Genomic DNA, 18,463 nt, shown 5'->3' on the forward strand with positions numbered 1-18,463 from the left:
AATGGATATTTCAATATGAATAGTCTTTCAATTAGATTTTACTCCTCCTCCGACTAGCTGATGGAAAAACCAGTAAGCACCGTGTCTATTTGCATATAAATGGATTGTAAGGCATTCTTCACTCTTCGAAAGAAAAAAGATTATATCTACTTGAATATTTTCTTCTATGCACTAGAAGATTTAATTAAAATGAAGATTCATAAAAATTCAAGTTACATTAATGTAACAATGAAGAGTGATATGCTTATAGTATGTCTTTTCCCAAATTACTTGTCATACAGTCCAACTCCAAACAAACAGTTTTCTTCATAGATACAAGATACTGCAGTGCACTAATGTTTACTTAGTTCCTCTGACGGTCCTTCAAAACCACAAGTTCAAAGAACCCAATTTAAAGACCATCTGCAAAAATAACTATGTATATCAAGTTACACAAGTGCTCTGGAAATATAAAGTGTTCCAAGCTGTAATTATTTCATTGGCTGTAGCATTTTAAAAGTATTATTAGGTGAATGGTTGCTTTTTAAAACTTGCTTAATAATTTTTCACTGTTCAAGAGAGATAAGATATAATTCAGCCAAACAAAAACCAACATTTCTACCCAGAAGCAACTGTAATATCACGACTTTCTTAAAACAAATTACTATCAGAAAAAGTATAAACTTCTCAACCCGCCTTGTGACAGTCCACACAATCTCTACTCCACTTTACTCACCACATTGCTGAGCAACTGCCACCATTGTGTAATGGCGGATTAAGCTGGCTACAAAAGGCAGAGCACTAGGCCTCAGATCTTTGATGACTGCTGACATGAATGCCCCTGTCAATGCCTGTTCAAACGTTTTACGAGCTGGAGTATCCTGAGCTTTGTATCGATGCGAAATAATCACACTGGGTATGGACTTCTCAGTAAAGCTGAAAGACAAAATCAAGTTTATTATAATCCTAAACTGCAGTACTGGCAGCTCAACCATGAGCATTATCACGTACTTGATTTAAAGTTTGCTCTCAATATCTAACTCCTTCTCCACCTCCCATTTTCCCCTCATTTTGATAGAGTTAGACCAGTTCACACAGTCCGTATTCATTTTGTCAACCACTGGTCTCAAACATGATGGATAGCTCAATTTCATCAGGAACATTTAAAGCCAGTGGTTTAGAAGAAGCCATGTACATTACAAATAATAGGTATACAGGCATCACACTGCAACTCAATTACAGAATGTCATTTTCAATATTTTGACATTTTTCCCTTTTTTAAAATGACATTTGATTTTAATGTTGAAAGACTGAAACATTATTTATCAAATCACTGCCCAACAAAACTTATTCATTGCAAAGCTATATTTATGTCAAGTCTAAACCGTAAAAGCTGCTATACTCTTTAGCTACATTTACTACACTGCAAGAGTTGAAGTCAGCACACAGTTTGTGGGCAAAGATGTCAAAGTTGTCTAAAAGCAACAAACTCATTAAGTATCCATGACTAAATTTGTAAAAGGTGTAAAGAAAAAATTCAATAAAAAGCCCCCAAACCAACACAAACATAGGTTACATGTGTGACTATGCTATAGTTTGGTCACTAAACGAAACTGATTTTTAGAAGTCTTTCACTTTTCACTGAAGTTACGTGTACGTACAAAACATCGCAATCTAAATTAATCTTTAAAATCCAGTTAAGCACCAGAATATTCCAAGTATTTAAGTATATTAAACTAAAATTAATTTTAAAAAAAGTCTGATCATACGTAACAGATTATACATTGGATGGTGATTAGGGGAAGGAAAATAAAGTATGAAATAATAACACATCATTGGCATTAAATAATACAATGACAAAATACATCTTACTGGAAAGTCCTGCATTGATTTAAAAGAAAGCAGGATAAACCAGTAGGTAAAAATCCCATGAAGAATACTTTGCCTAGACTAACCATTGTCCCTAAATTAGATCGTTCCAAAGACACTATAAATTTTACATACACATTTACATTTAAAGAATTGTCATACTTGGGATGTGCAAGAAGTTGATATAATGCATGTTTATTATCATCCAGGCTCATCATAGCTACCAAAAAACACTTGATTACTTCCCACGCTTGCCTCCGATAATATGGTTCTGTGTTAGCACTCTTCAAACAATCCAGAGCAGTTTCAATTGCCTATAATGAAAAAAAGATAGAGAGTAACCAAACACTTCTTGTTCTTAATATTTACAATAAGGTGATTAACCAAGGGAACGGTATCTTTAATACATATTAAAAGTAACTTTAAAAGTATGTACAATTTGGACTGCCTAAGTTAAGAAATGCAGAGAATGTCTGAGAGCGCCGACTTGAAACTATTATGGTATTTGCAGTGCTTTTATAAATGTCAAGTTTCATGGAAGATACATTTCTTTCCATGGTCAGAAAGCATTTGAAGTCACAACCGAGGTATAACTTCATTCCCTCTCTCCTCCCTCAAGAAAATTTTCCTCACCTTCCCTCCAGCAATAATTCCTGTTTCTAATCCCTATATACTGTAGGTATACAAAGCGGTTATACACATATATAAATGGTACCAAAAAATGTTCTTACAAATTACTTTGTCATATTCTCCATGCAAATCAAGAACAACATCCTAAATGATGAAATGTCCCTGTAAGCAATTTCTAAACACCACTTCCTTAATGGAAATAGTACTCTTCTTTTCCTTTGCAATGAGATTTATTTAATACGTATGAGAATAATTCACATAATCTCTCAAGATATGAAAGCGATGAAAATGGGGCGGTACATCTTTTTGGAAAAAGTCTGGTTTGCATATATAAACACAGCTAGATACTTTCTACCCTTCCCCAAAATCAAAAGGAAGAAATTAAAAACAACTGACAGGCATTAAATTAAAAAAAAAAAAAAGTAAAAATTGTTTTGGAGTGCATGAAATAAGGAATTGCAATACCTGACCAATTGTAAATAAAATTTGACCATCCATGCTTAAACAGGATTATGCAGAAAAAGGCTCTGCTACAAAGAAGTGGGCATTTTCCTTCTTTGAAAGGAAAACCGCCCTTCCACTTACTGACTTAACTAGCTGTCATCCCATCACTGTTTGAATAACCTTATCAACATCTCAATGAAAAGAACAATGAGTTTTACACAGACCACAGGAGACTACCAAAGCACTAAAAGAAAACATGGATTTCTCATGTCCAATTTATTCCACTTCTTCTTCCTTTTAACTTGATATTTCCTTCTTACAGATACAAAGTATTCAGCAGATAACATTGTTTCTTGGTCAACATAAAGCAGGGGAAGATTGTTCCACATCGTTAGCCAACATGTTAGGTGCACAAATACTTGGGAAAACTTGGTTTGAATTAAACTGAGCAGGATAGGAGAATGTCAGCAATTACAGTATTTATATGTATTCAACTCATCAGTTTCAGTACAGAGGAGAAATCAGTAAAGCTATCTGCATTTTAAGAATCATTTTTTCCAAGCTATTTTTAAGCCTATTGGCTGTATGGAGCCAAAGAGAGCCAGCTGCCTGTAAAGGAAGATTGTTCAGATCATACCTACTTATGAAAATGTAATTGAAAAGGTAAGTATTAAAACTCTACAGGCCAAATTAACTCAGAATCCAGTTTCACGCTCAGATCCCAAGACACAGACACAGATTAGATTGCCATAATTAATGAGAACTAAGCATTTGTGATACACTGAGATTGTCGGATGAAAGCCAGTACACACACAAAGTGGTTTTGCAGCTATAAGAAGTACTATATTCAACCTAGAGGCAACAAACAAAACCAAACCACTGGAGTCATTAGAATAACCATCACTGAAGAATTTCTACAATAAGTTTTTTGTACACTTAAAAAAAAATTAGGGAAATTTTAGAGTAGATTCCTGCTCTTAATCTAAGCAGTACACCAGAAGTTAGGAAGGGGAAAAAAAGGCACAGAAAACATTTACTTGTGCCAGTTCAGCTCCCTGTCCTATCACTTTGTAAAAGCAGAACAGCATGTTTAAATAAATTATTTTGGGGGTGACATATGAAACAGTTTAAAGGGAAAATAAAGAAAGAACAGGTTGGCAAGCCTCTGCTAATTTTACATGTCAAAACGAAGCACAAAGCTAGTGTAGGTCTACCTGCCTTATACAGACACTCTCAACTTATCACTATGTAGTAAAAAAGCAAAAAAGCTCTCTGCAGTGATTTCTGAAACATTTTGTCCTTTACTTGCCAAGTCTGGCAACTCAAAAATTACTTGAAACGAAACCAAACAAAACGCACAAGTGGGTTTAAATTCCGTATCTTCATTACAACAAATTAATTAGAAATCTCTTTGTCTAACTCAAGGTGTATTAAAAAAAAAAATAAAATCAGGTATGCAAGAGATTCTAAAACCTACTTTTAATTATGTAAATTCTATGTTAGATGTTCATTAACTCATATCTGGTACTGCCAGACATACCACGTATTTTATCAAGGTTTTACAAGCAAACAAACGTCCAAAAAAATCTGTAATAATGGAAAATGGAGTAAGATAGTTTCTTAGCACAGAAAATTACTTAAGCCCTTACCTTTTCCATTGGGAGCTGAATGGATGCTTTACAGTCTGAAAATTCAATTGTAATACTGGGTCCTTGGATTTCTGTGACTACATATTGTAGTTTCTGTGATTCCTTTAACATCTTCCTGTTACTTCCACCAAATTTACCAAGTACACGGTAAGCCACATGAGAAATGCTGTCTGCAGGATTGCGCAGTGTACGCCACAAAGCCTGTAAGTGTTTCAAATGTTACATGGTCAGACCAGTCTCACTTCAAAATTTTCAAGTTGTAACGTAAAAAATTGTCAAGGAAAACACTTAGTCTTGTATCTGGGTAATTGATCCTGCATAACTTCCAGACAATACTTATCTAGACTGAATAAAAATAGTCTCAGTTCGCAGCAGCTCAAGTGCTTTGTTACAAGGCGGTCCTCAATGCAGTTTTAGATTAGATTACTGTGATCAGCTACAAAATCTTTGCCACACTGAAATGTAATTTCATGTTTATGACTAATATCAGAGAAACAATATTATGCATTTAAAAAAAACGCAGAACAAAACACCAAAAAAAACAAAAGAGGTCAGAACAGACTCGTTAAGGCTGAAGTGAATTAACCTCAAAGAGCTAGTTTTGAAATATAAAAACTATTATATTTAAAGGATAAAGTATATGCAAGCACATTAGGGGGAATTAGGGGAAATAACCACATTTAAAACATTGTTCTGAATTTCAGCCACATCATCTTCACTGTGCATATAAGACTTCACATAGCCGTCAATCATGATATACTGAAGGTAATTAGCTTTTCTTGTTTTTTAAAAAATTAACAAATTTTACCCATTTTCTTTACCAACTCATCTTCAACATAGTAATATTCTTGCTATTGAGTCCCAAGTCTTAACTTTAACCCCTTAAAAGGGAGTACAGAAGAAATTATTAACTCACTTTTAAATTTTTCAGAATTTTCAGTTTAACAGCACAACTGGCCTTTAACATACACATCAGACTGGTATGGTTCTCATGACAGATTTTTCAAGTTTTTATAATGAAAGGTTCACACAAATTTCTAGTAATATTTAGTGAATCAATGACCTCTTGTGGTCTAACAGAAAACACCATGTTTACCTGCATTAGCTCTGCTCGAACTGGTTGAATGTGATCATACAGAAAGTCTGGCTGCAGGTTATCCACGCACAATTCAAGAGTTCTTAAGCCTTGGCTAACCAGGGTCTGAGATCCATTGAGAGCCGACACCAACGGATCCATCAACATTGGCAGATAAGGCAGTAATGAGCTCAAACGAACTGGCACAGTGAGGCAGAGCTCTACAAATAAGTCTTTCATGTGTTGTTTGTGAAGGCCACTTTGCAACATATTAAGTCCTGAAAATCATTGATAAGTTATACACTCAAAGCAAAAAGACAGTCCACAGTTTATTGTTAAAAATTGCTATTTCCTAAATTCAGGATAATCTGACATTTTTAAATTCTGTAAAGCTTATAGCTCTGTAAATAACATATTTACAAAAGATAATACCACTCATAATTATAATTTACATCTAAGGATTTTATGCAGTGAATGCTTTGTAGGTACATGCGTATATTAAAAAAAGAATATCTATGCATATTCTAAAATTCAATATTAGACTCAATAAAGTAGCATTTGAATACAGCGGATGAAAACCATAAAAAGATAAGCCTTTTATCAATTTAAAAAAAAAAAATCCACAGAACAAATCATTTTTAAAATACCTGCAATCCTGAAAAGAAACATTAAATGAGTTCAAGTACATTCACTGTCCCATACAAACTAAACACATTCCCAAATTTATTTTTCTCCCCATCAAGATTTCATATATTCCATAAACCTAGCTAGCATTTCTACACTGACATGTATTTTACATAATGATTTATAGATAACATACATAATTGCTAACTACAATAAAAATTGCCCCTACAGCTGTAGATGGGAACCACAGCATTTCACATTCCTGGAGTAGCTTGTCTTTAGGTTTAAGTAGTTCTCCATATTTCCCTGCTCATCCTCAGCAGCTCTGGAACACAGTCCTTGCAAGCACAAATGCTCAATTAATCAAACTGATTCTTATTGCCATTTCTTTTTGCAAACTGACACTATTTGCACTTATGTTTATCATGCACTTGCACGTGCACACACATGCCCTCAGTTGCAAAACAACCAGAGCTTCTCTGGAGTGTTCTTCCCACCAAACCAGTATCAGCCTGACATCACTGCTTCTCCTGTTACTCTTATCCTTCAATGCTTTGTGCTAACAAAGTTACCCATAGCAAAAAATGAATGAAAGAAACAAACAAAAAAACCCCCAACAGCCCAACAATGAAAAGCAGAAAAACAAGCAGCAGAAATTGTGAAGCAGCCAAAACTATGGAGCCTGAAGCAGCTGATAGTAAATGAAAATAAGCCACATTCAAGATGTTTAATCAACTGCTAAGCTCAAAATCAGAAGCTACTTATCAGGGTCAGGGCTTTAGTTTTGCTTTTTTAATTACATAACATAACTTCATTACTACTATTTACATAAAGAGATCAGAAACTGGGGTGGGGAAAGAAGGTATTGTTCTACCTTGCAGTAAGTTTGGTAACAGCGGCAAGAATTCTTGATATAACAGATCATGACTGCCTCCTCCAATAGATCTGAACAATGCTCTGAGCAGCAGGAAATAGTTATAGGGCTCTTTGGCAGTCTGTGCAAGTTCCATAGAGCTGTTCACAATCTTGTGCAAATGTGGCTATAAAAAAAGTAAAGCTTGAGGATTAATAAAATATCAATTCTATCGTCATTGTACTGTACAAGACTTCAGCATGAGACAAGCTTTTCAGATCAAAAACCTTCAGCTATTCCAAGTACTATGATACCATGCTAATTTTGTATCACTGTTAAAGAATTGTTAAAAAGTAAATCTGTATTTGAACAGTATCAAGAACCCAGAGCATTCTTTAAGTAATTATATCCTGCTTACATATTAGCCACATGATCAAGTCTCCTTGCTACTCCAACCAGTAATTTCATTAAAACAAAAAACCTTCTGCAGATCTGACACAATGAAAAATATTCACACCATAGAACCTAAGGACATGTAGCAGAAATTAGAAGTGTCAGAATGACAAGAGAAGACATTTCACAGTATTAATTTACTCCTGATCTAACTTCATCACTAATTCTTAATTTTTGTAAATGCTAAAGTTTCACTTTGAAAGTAAACTTTTACAAGTAAACAAATGGTTATGGAACTTAAAAATAGTTGATAAATACAAGGATTCTCACAGAGCAGGGACAAACAGTGACACAACTCTGGATTTTATTAACATCTAAAAGCTTTCTACATTGCTATGCAAATACTGCAAATAGCTTTCATCATTCAATTAAATTGTCTACCCAAGGCCGGTATCATCAATCCTGCAGAAACAAAAAAAGGTAACAGAAGTGTGAAACTGTGAAGCACATACTTTAAATTGGATCTCCAGCTTACAAATTCCAAATTACCTCAGTTATGATGACAAGCTAGAACTTAAGCAAGATTATATGAATATTGCTTCATATCACTTATGAATATTGCTTCATATTACTTTTCGCTTTCAAAGAATCTGGAAAATTAGTAGTCTGTACTCTGTTCTACCCAGAAAACTGAACTAATCCTACTGTAACAAATCGTTAAGCACAGAAACAATTATCACACAGTTACCTGCATAGAAATTTTGTTTATTCTACGGTAGAAGGAAGAGAAATGGAGAGAAATAATGAGAGAATGATCAGCATTCAATTAATATCTTAATGTTTTTCCTGGATATAGGTAGCTGTTTACTTTTATGAGAAAAGCACACCCTTGATTCAAGCTCAGTATTTCTAAACTCACTGAACAACGAGATGATCTCATCAACATAAATACATCCTTGGAATACACAGACAATATGTTGTCAGTAAAAAACATAGCATTCTTTAATCCAGACTTTTCAAGAGCACAGAAATACCTAACTGAAGACGTACATGTCATTGAATACGACACGAATGAACAAGATTCACCAACACACAAAAAAGTGATTCTAGTCTAAACAAAAGTCCTAAGTTAACACAGAAACAAAGGGGAAAAAAATATGCAAGAAGATACGCGTATCCTGACCATGAAGTTACATGGGTTTATGACAATCCTAATCAGACCACAAGCACGTACCAGTCATTTATACTCAGAATTAGTACATCACTTTATAGTTTCAAATATGAAGCAAACATTCACAGAAATCATCGCTTATAAATGAACAAGGCAATCTACCTGGCATTTGGAAAAAAACGACATGTATCAGTAACAATTGTTCAAATGTGAAAAGACTATCAAACGTTAGACAGCATAAAACTCTAAGTTTCTTCAGACATCTGAACCATCTATTAAAAGTCAAAACAGATTTTTTTTTTTGGTTTTAATACAAATGACCTTTACCTTCAGCATTTGTTCATTTTCAGCTGCAAATAGTGAAACTGAGCCAAAGACTAACTTGAACAGCTTGAGATACAGATTGGAGAGTTCCACATTAGAGCCCATTTCTGGCAGCCGATCCAGAAGATACTCTACCAAAATCGTTGCAAAGAGGGCAGAGGTAGTAGGGTTTGCCAAGAAGGAATTGGCCACAATCTATAAAAGGAAATCACAAAGAAGTTATTGTTGCTGTAATGAAAAGAACAGAGGGATAAATGCATTACCCATTTAAAACAAAAAACTAAGACAAATTTCTTTCCCCATCTCCACTGCTAACCAGGTGATTCACATTATCCTCAGAGGCAAACAACCATGCATATAACTTCAGTATTCAAGTTTAAAGTTTAATTTTAGACGTATATTATAGGACTTGTGTTCTGTAAAACAGTAGAACATTAACACAACCACCTGAACAAAACAGGAACTTCACAATGTTCAATACTTTTCAAGAACAAACTCCATTCGTATCTTCTGAACTGGAGTGCTCATGTTTGTGTTGCATCACTTAGACCCGAAAGTTTTTGAAAATCCATCTTCACAAAGTGTTTTTATAGACTGCTTCAAATCTTACATGCTAATTTCAACATTATTATTTATAATTCCACTTCAGCCTTATGTACCTCAAGGCATAAGCTATTTTCTACATGCTGTTTATTATCAGTTGAAAAAAGTAAACAAAGACATAATACCTGAAGAGCATAATTTTTCGAGATTCTCTCCACCATATAAGGAACAGTAGTTTGAAAGATTTCTTTAAAAGTTAAAGGGTTCATCATTGTGAACACACCAGCAAAATGCTCCAGAACTTCCTTTTCCTCTTTCATTCTGACTGTCTGACAGTTTGCTACTCGAACATATGTCTGTCCGTTTCCTGCTATTTGGACCTACAGGGATTGAAAAAAACCACATATATTGGTAACAGAATTTGAATAACTTTTTCCCCACTATTCTCAAAATACCTTTTGAAAAAAACTGAGATTTTACAGGTTTCACATGCAAGCCTCACACAATTAGAAATTAGGCATAAGAGTCAACAGTGACAAAAATTTTAAAACAGGGTATTTTCAGCACTGATTTTAAAACCATGAAGTCAGGAGTGGAAAAAGACAGTACCAGGAGATATAATAGTGTATTTGTAAAGTTACTTGATTTCATGTGCATTTATATTTCATTAGTACTTTGTGTAACTACAGAAGATAACATAGCCATGTGAATGCTTCAACTGATAGCTAAACTCTCTTTGAAGAAAAGATTTAATCCACTACACGAAAGACAATTATTTTTAGTCTAACCTGCCTGCATAAACACAGACGATAACGGTTGTTAAGAAAATAACTTGTTCCTTGCACTTAATAAGTACTTTGACATTCATAAAATTTCCCAATAGCTGTGGTCCTGAAATTAAAGATTTAATGAAAATATACTACATATGAAATTTGTCTTTTAGCTGACAAATAAATCCTTATCAAAAAATCTAACATAGTAACTGTATAAATAAAAGTGCTCTGCAGCCAGGTTCCATACCTGATAAATATCTAAAGCTTGCATTGCATATTTTACCAGTTTTATATAGATTTGAGTCTCCTTAGGTTGCAACTGCTTATTGGGAATGAATTGTGCTTCTGAAAGAAGATCAAGAATAAGACAGTAGTTAACCATTAAAAATACCATTTGCTTTCATGCTAGAGAGTTTTAATTGCAGAATTACAAAAGATAAATGTAACTAAATATTATGCAGTTTTACCACCAGGAGCTTTGCATGATGTTATGCCCCACGTGATCGTCTTGACACCACAGACCAAAGTTTTCACTAAGCTTCGGCAATCTGTGACCTGAAATGTCTGTTTATCTTCTTTTTCTTTCTCCCCTTGTTTTTCAAATACAGGTACTGGTGCAGGGGCCACTGGCGTAGCTGGGGCAGGAGACGGAACAGGAACAGGTGCTGCATTTGCTGCTGTCGGTACTCCAGGTAATGCGGCTTCAGCAGCCCCAAGTTCAGATTGTGGCTTGCATTTCTTAAAAATTACAGAAAGCTGGTATCGTGCTATAGTGTGAAATTTCAAAACAAAAACCTAAGACACAAAGAGGAAAGGTAAATGAAAGAGCAGGGAGGGGGAAGAAAAAAGAAAACAGTAAGTTTCTTCTCCAAAAATAATTCTAAATTTAATAATACTAGTATTTCAAAGTCAGCATATTGAGATCAATAAAATTTACAATTAAGTATTTCTGAAGTCATTCAAATGACAGCAAACATTTTTAAGTGTATCAACAGTTTGCTTACTTTTAACAAGTTCCAAAAGTAAAAATATTTCCTGAAAACTAGTAAAACCATGAACTAAAAATTGATCTCTCTACAATTCTACTTAATTTAAAATGAAAAGCTATTTGAATTCATTTTTCAAAATAAGATCTAATATTTCTGTCTACAAATATTTACTATTAAGCATAAACAGCTCAATTTTTTCCAGATGTATATGTAATATATGTCAGATGTATTAAAAGATGTATACATTATAGGTTTAAATTTTAGTTTTAGGCTGCTTATCAGATTTAGAAAGCAATATTCAGTCCTGAAGAACAGTGGTCCACAACATTTCTGCCTCTTGGCTGATACTAAACAAGGGATATGTTGCACAAGGTTTCAGTTTCAAATTTTATGTACTTCCCAGATTTACTTGGCTTGCTCAAATATTTCCCCACTACCACCACAGTTCTGTACGCTCCCTTCTTCCCTAGATGTATCTTCTCTGAATTCACATATTATTACAAATTTTAATTTGATAAACAAATGACCAAACCACTGTGCTACATTACATAGTTTTTAAACAGTAGAAGTCTATTTGGAAGACAAACCCTGCTAGAAAGTTCTTTCAGTCAGAGAAGACTGGAATAATGGACCCATTACAATGCATAATATCAAGATTTTCCACTTGCACCATTACTTGTATTTTGTATTTAGGATGAAAGCCATTCCCTAAACTATTGCTACCTTATAAAAAAAAAAAACAAAAACAAACAACAAAACCACAACCACACAACAACAACTTCAGGGGTAATACCAAATAACCTGGAGATGACTAAAATAACTAAATCTCTTCCTTGGTGCCTTCAGAACCATGACAGTCTGTCAATGAGAGAGAAGAGTCAAAGATGGAGGGAATTCACTGCATTCAGAATTCCTAGATCTCCCTTTCCAAAACAAGCAGCCATATGGCTTACTCAGTTATCTTAAAGTGTTAACACTAGGTCAAGACATGCTCTCGCATCCCAGAATAAGATTATTAAAACAGTGTTTACCCTAGAAGTGTTTTACTTTACAATTAAGTGCCGCTTCATGTTGTGGCAGGAAAACTAGGCAACCTTTTTCCATTAACAACTTGCTACAGCAAGCAGGTAGTGTTTCACTTGTTCCACACCATAGATGACAGCTTTTTGGGTGCATCCCTGATTTTTAAAAAAAACAACCACAAAAAAAAAAGCCCCCAAAAAATCCTCCATATAAAGAAGATCCTTAAAAAGGATCAGTAGGTCTTGAAAGTGCAGATATTTCACGTTTTACAGATTGTATTGGGATATGCCAAGGACCTGCAAAGAGAATGGTCTTTCAGGGTTTAAAAAAAAAAACAAACACCAAAAAAAACAAACAAAAAAACCCCACCACACACACACACATAACCAGAAGACATTAGAAAATACCATTCTTACATGCTCTTAAATGGGGAAAAAAGGAGATTACAACTAAAACTTAAAAGAAAATTTTTTAAAATAACAGTTAAAGCAGCATCATAGACATCATAGACTTGCTTTGAAACAAGTACTGAATGAATAAGCTGAGTTGGCAAAGCTATATCTCTGCTATACTTGAGATACTATCCCAGTTGCATGGCATTTTAAAAAGCCCTTCTCTGAAGTATTACAATGAAATACAGTATGCAGACTGTTTCTACATATTCCTATTTCTGAAGAAAGGAGAAAGTAAAATGTGATTGACAACATACTATAAAACACGATATTCAACTTATTATCAAATGTTTTAAACAAATCAATACCTCCAGCATTCTCATAAGAATATCTCTACCATTTCCATTTTCCTGTTCACTTTTAGACCGGATACAGTCTACCAAATTTAGTAGAAGCTTGCAAGACATTGTCTGGATACTGCTAGGCAACGACTCATCATCAATGTTCTTGGCAAATAACTGGACAGCAAGGGAGAGATCATTCAGTGGTAAATGCTGACGGACGTGATGTACCAGGTCTGCCAGTGTACTATATGCAAGTGGTCTATCAGCAAAAACAAGAAATGAAGAAAACACATTGGAGACAATTATAGTTGTTGTTAACTGGACTTAACCAATAATTACTGCCTGGAGCTATTTCCAAGATTCTAAATCCAAATTTTCTATTTTTATATGCACATCCAAAGTTCACAAGGCTTTTTCAATTACACAAGAGAATTATAACCTGTACAATCTAACCAAAGATGTATTGATCTGTCCCACAACGCTAATATTACCTCTCTGATCTTTCTTCCCCCATTGCTGAACATCCCCAGCACATATTTCCACCTACATCCAGTTAAAAGCAAATTAGCATGTTTTAAGCCACATTTTAAGCAGCGTTGGTAAGCCATTTCACAGTTAATCACTGATGATTCATTATTTCAAAAGTAGTTATGAAAACTGATCAATTTTAAAAATAATTTCTTTTCAAATACCAGGTTTAAGCATCTAGTAGAGAGAATACTTCCAAATCTAATACAGGTTGTCAATAAGGTACACTTGATACCTAAGCAAGAGAAAATAATTCTTCTAGCTCACATGTTTTAATTTGGTCAGCCTAGAAACTAGTAGGCTATTGAAGACACAGAAAATAAGTATTCTCCTCATTTATTTTTTCAATTGTGAATGAGTAAGTTTTAAGGTACTTATTGACAAAACAGTTTAAATCTCATTCAGATTTTACACTAGACACAAGATAGGCTGTTTCATGAAATATTGGGAAGATATCAAGTTGATTTCACTGTGACCACTGTTTTGGTTGTGCTCTGCAATTCAAAAAATGAAATTCATTCACCTGTTTATCTCATTTTGCCTTACACTTACGCTACATGCTGCGCCATTGAAGTGTTAAACAACCACCACTCAGCAGAAGCACTTCCAATATTAGAATCTAAGGAAATTAGTTATTTAAAGCAAAAATTTAGGAACCTATACAGTCGTTGTAAATATTAATAAACCTTGAAAGAAACAAGCCCTGGCAGGCACTCAGATAGCTATTCCAAACTTTCTGTCATACCTCAGTGTCTCTCGGGCAGTGTATCCAGAGCCAATTAGTATAGATTCATCAAATAGCTTGTCCATACATGGAATAAATTCTGTAATTAAAAAAAAAAGGGAGAAAAAAGAAAAAGCTATACATAATCATTGGCAAAAGAAATAATCAAAATAAGATAGTTAAACCACTTAACTTAGGTATTTAAACTTAAGTCAATAGGTTTAGAAAGTGGTTTTATTATAAAATTCATTCCTGAAGCTTATAAATGGCAATGTCATTTACAAGGAAACTTTCAGTTAATCTCTTGTGACTATGAACTCCACTGACACTTGCCCCTTGCGTAACATTTCAGTACACAGTCAAAGCCACAGCACTGATATGACAAAAACAGTTACATCTAGAAAGAGAAAAAATGCTTATATTATCTTCAACTTTGCAGAACTTTTTACATTTAACTGATGAGTTACTGGAAAGGACAAGTTTGGGTAACATTGTACAACAACTACTTTGTCTGGCATCTTGTCATACAAGCTCTATCCCAAAATATAAGGAGGAATACACGCAACTTGGGGTCCAAGGAATAAAAGGGAGATTGCGATAACAAAATCAAGTGACAAAGCAAGATCAAAGAAGCATTTTCTTTTTAAATACAGAAATCAACAAGTTTATGGAATTAAGTCACTCAATTCTAAAGGCAGATGAAGGAAATGGCAGGAAGAATTAACTGTTCCCACCTCCAAACAATGCAACAAGCTAAAACTAACAAATAAGCAAAAAGACAAACAAAGAGAAAGAGGAACATCCAGTGACCTTCATTCTCCACAGATTTCCAAACAATATTAAGTATAAAAATCCAGCATTTTCTGAATGAAATCTGTAATCTCACTGGAATCAGTGAGGTCCACTTAAATGAAAGGGACAACGTGGCAGTTGTCCTTGCTTTAAGAAAACGTCACATTCTGCAAAAATACAGAGGAAGAGAAAAGGAGAGCATTGGCATTGTTTTTTGAGGGGGGTAGAGATCCGAAACATTTACAGGGGAAAAGCAGACAAAGAATGGGAATAAAGATTTTAGATGCAAAGACAATCCATTATTTCATAAGGCATTCACCACAGCAGTGATGACGTGAGAATAAATTCAATTATAGCCAACAAATAATATTGTGGAGAAAAAAGCTGAGTCAAAAAGATGGTTGGAAAGGAACTACCTTTGATCATCAAACCACTCTGTTTGAAAAAAGGAATTAGTGCACTAGTGTTAGCAGAGGAAAGAGATTAAGACACAAATCCTGACAATGAAAAAAAGCAAAGGAAATGCAAATTAAAAAATAGTAATGAGTTTTTGTGTATTGAACATATTTAACACTAATATTCCAGTGTTGTGCTATTACTCTTAATGTGAAATAGCACGAGAAATTAAAAAAGCAAAGCAAGAAATAATATTGTTTACACTGGAACATTGATTGAACTCTCTCATTAAACTTCAAAATATAAGAATACTTTATGTTGAAATTAAGAAATTACCACAATGTTCAGTCATTAGAATTTCAGAAATGCCATACAAACCATTCTAGCTTTTTGAAATGGACATCTCGGTTAAAATCCTCAAAAGAAACGGTTTAATAGGGATTAAGATAGGTAAGTTTCCAAATTCAATTTGAATTCTATCTTCTAAGCCAAGTTTTAAAATCTGCATCTACTATTTATGTGCGTACCACATGTTGCTTATATAAAGTATTCTTAGACAGGTGCAGTCTTTACAGCGATAACAGTGGAGAGAAAGTACAGTCACACCTCTGCCCTCTCTTTTAGGAATCAGAAATAAAGTTTCATGCAGACAAAATGCATCACAATAAGATACACTGCGTTATTCGCCAACCCTCAATCAATACAGAAGACTCGGTTTGCAAGAGTATTTCACTGAGACCAATAACGCCAAAGGTAAGACCCACAAATATGAAATGCTTCCCTCCGCACTCATTTTTCCAAGTAAGTTGAACTGCACCAGCAGAATGACCAAAGCCTTATCTTCTACAGATCTCCACATACTTTATATCCCACTTTTCCTCTTCCTCACACTCCTTATTCTTCCTGTGATACCATGTTCCCTCTTCTCCTTAATGTTTCTAAACGTTTCCTCCTCTACATCCACTTTGGGGCTGCCAGGTAGCCAACAGCAGGGTTGGAGGGATGCATTATCAACATGTATGCTAAAACATCGGCCAGCTGACCGAGGGCAATAAATTGCTACGCTCACACTGCTGTTTATTCCTCCAATGGAGACACTAACTTGGGTTTTGTCCGCTATCCAAACACTAAAGTTCACAAAGGATGCAGAATGTCATATCTTTTAGACCTCACTCCTCTGTTGAGTTTTGTTGAAACTGGTCAAGTTCAGAAGTTCTTAATAAGAGACTGAAAAATGTAGAACAATTAAGATAATTTCTTTGGAAAAATAGCCAGAGAAACAGCTTTCCATGTGACCACAATACTAAATTCCAGAACTAGGAAACATGCTGGGTTTTTTGTGCAAGCTAACAATATCTGTAAGACATCACACTGCCCCATAATTGCTTTTAGCAGAAGAAGAAAGGGGACTACACAGTAAAAATGAAGAGATAGCAGTTAATATTTTACAAAAGTACACTCATCTCCAATTTTGCAATTCTGCCAAAACAGAACATATCCACCTAGGTTTGGTAGGTTAATTCAGGTAGATCAAAAACGGCTTTCCTCTGCTAGAGGCAAATACTATGAGCTGAATCAAACATATGGTATCAGGTTTTGACAGAACTACTTCCACTCAGGTTAACAGATTAATATTTTAAAGTATCCATACAATTGTAGGCACAATTACAAACCAACACAAATGTTTACCACCAAATGGTAATTACTAGGAACAACAGATATTTGGAAAGCTAGAAAAGCCACTCGTTCGGTAGGCCATCTTGTTCAGATAATTTTATTTTTTTTAAGGAAAAAGAAAAAAAGGCAAAACAAAAATCACACCCACTCCCAAAATAATCAGAAGTATGTAATAGTCCAAAACAAATAATTAGCAATATGCCTCTTAAATACACAGAAATAGTTGAAATCTTTCCAGTTTATAGATACATTTTTTAAAGAGTACTACATACGGCTCCTCAAGTCTGTTGTCAAGATGTGTTTAGCAGCAATCAGAAGCTCCTTCCGGAGGTGTGCCGTTTCGGCTGGACAATTGGACAGCAACTGCAACATTCCTTTTACCATTTGCTGAGAATATTTAGCCACTAATTCCTGTAACAAAAAATAACATTAATACAATTATTATGACATTCTATTTCAAAGGTTTGCTTTATATTTGCAAAATAACATTCAATTAAAATTCACTTGTTTCTCTTTAAGAAGTCTCCTTGTAAAACTAAAATAGAACAGTCATTCCATAAATGTCTAGGGTAGTGGGAACAGCACATTTTTAATCTGCATCCACATGAGGATACCTCTGAAAGGACAACCAAGTACAGCCCTATCTTCAGATTTGCTACACACATGCTCTCTCTCCAGCCCCTGATGCACTGCAGTCAGTCTGGTCACACGCCTGCCATAAAGTAACTACAGATCTTTGCACCAAGAGTAACAAAGTAACAGAAATGCAACCTACCTGGTAAATTCTTATGATGTAAGCCAAAAAAGACAATGTTTTAATTTGAGCAGCAATGAAATCAGCATACAATTCCTTGTTATAAAGTTTATGTTGCCTGAAATTAAATTGAACAGTGGTTATGATTTTGTTCCTCTTCTTTAATACCTGCATTCAGAAAATTCATGGAAGTTTCAAATTATACCATCTTGTAGTGAGGTTCTTGCTTCATAAGGGAATAAAATCATCATGGGAGAGCCCATTTTCAACAAGCTCTCTGGCATTCAAATTCCCAGTACCCTATGCTCTAAGCAGAAATGCACAGCCCTGAAGCAGCCATACAGTTTTCAACTTTCTACAGAAAGCCAAGCCAATACATTAGCATCAAACATTTGGCTCCATCCCCCTGACTGGGGCAATTTTTTTTTTTCTCCAAGCAATAATCCCTCCCCACAGACTTGTCCATCTCTCTCAAGCTTCAACCACTTATTCAGATCATCCAGGCAGATAGGGAAAG

The 18,463-nt window shown here is 34.7% G+C and overlaps 1 protein-coding gene across 1 annotated transcript in view; it reads right to left on the bottom strand.

The window, feature by feature from the left end:
- The window catches only part of TRRAP (transformation/transcription domain-associated protein), a 98,302-nt gene that overhangs the window by 70,728 nt on the left and 9,111 nt on the right, over positions 1-18,463 (bottom strand). The window contains 13 exon segments of the mRNA XM_009701591.1: positions 716-915; positions 2,011-2,162; positions 4,572-4,772; positions 5,668-5,924; positions 7,145-7,310; positions 9,015-9,206; positions 9,740-9,934; positions 10,575-10,672; positions 10,795-11,122; positions 13,100-13,334; positions 14,349-14,427; positions 17,465-17,603; positions 17,968-18,064. Of these exon segments, the coding sequence (XP_009699893.1) occupies positions 716-915; positions 2,011-2,162; positions 4,572-4,772; positions 5,668-5,924; positions 7,145-7,310; positions 9,015-9,206; positions 9,740-9,934; positions 10,575-10,672; positions 10,795-11,122; positions 13,100-13,334; positions 14,349-14,427; positions 17,465-17,603; positions 17,968-18,064 (2,339 nt within the window).

The sequence above is a fragment of the Cariama cristata genome, unplaced genomic scaffold (genome assembly GCF_000690535.1).
Source record: "Cariama cristata isolate BGI_N322 unplaced genomic scaffold, ASM69053v1 scaffold8116, whole genome shotgun sequence".
Classification (NCBI taxonomy): domain Eukaryota; kingdom Metazoa; phylum Chordata; class Aves; order Cariamiformes; family Cariamidae; genus Cariama; species Cariama cristata.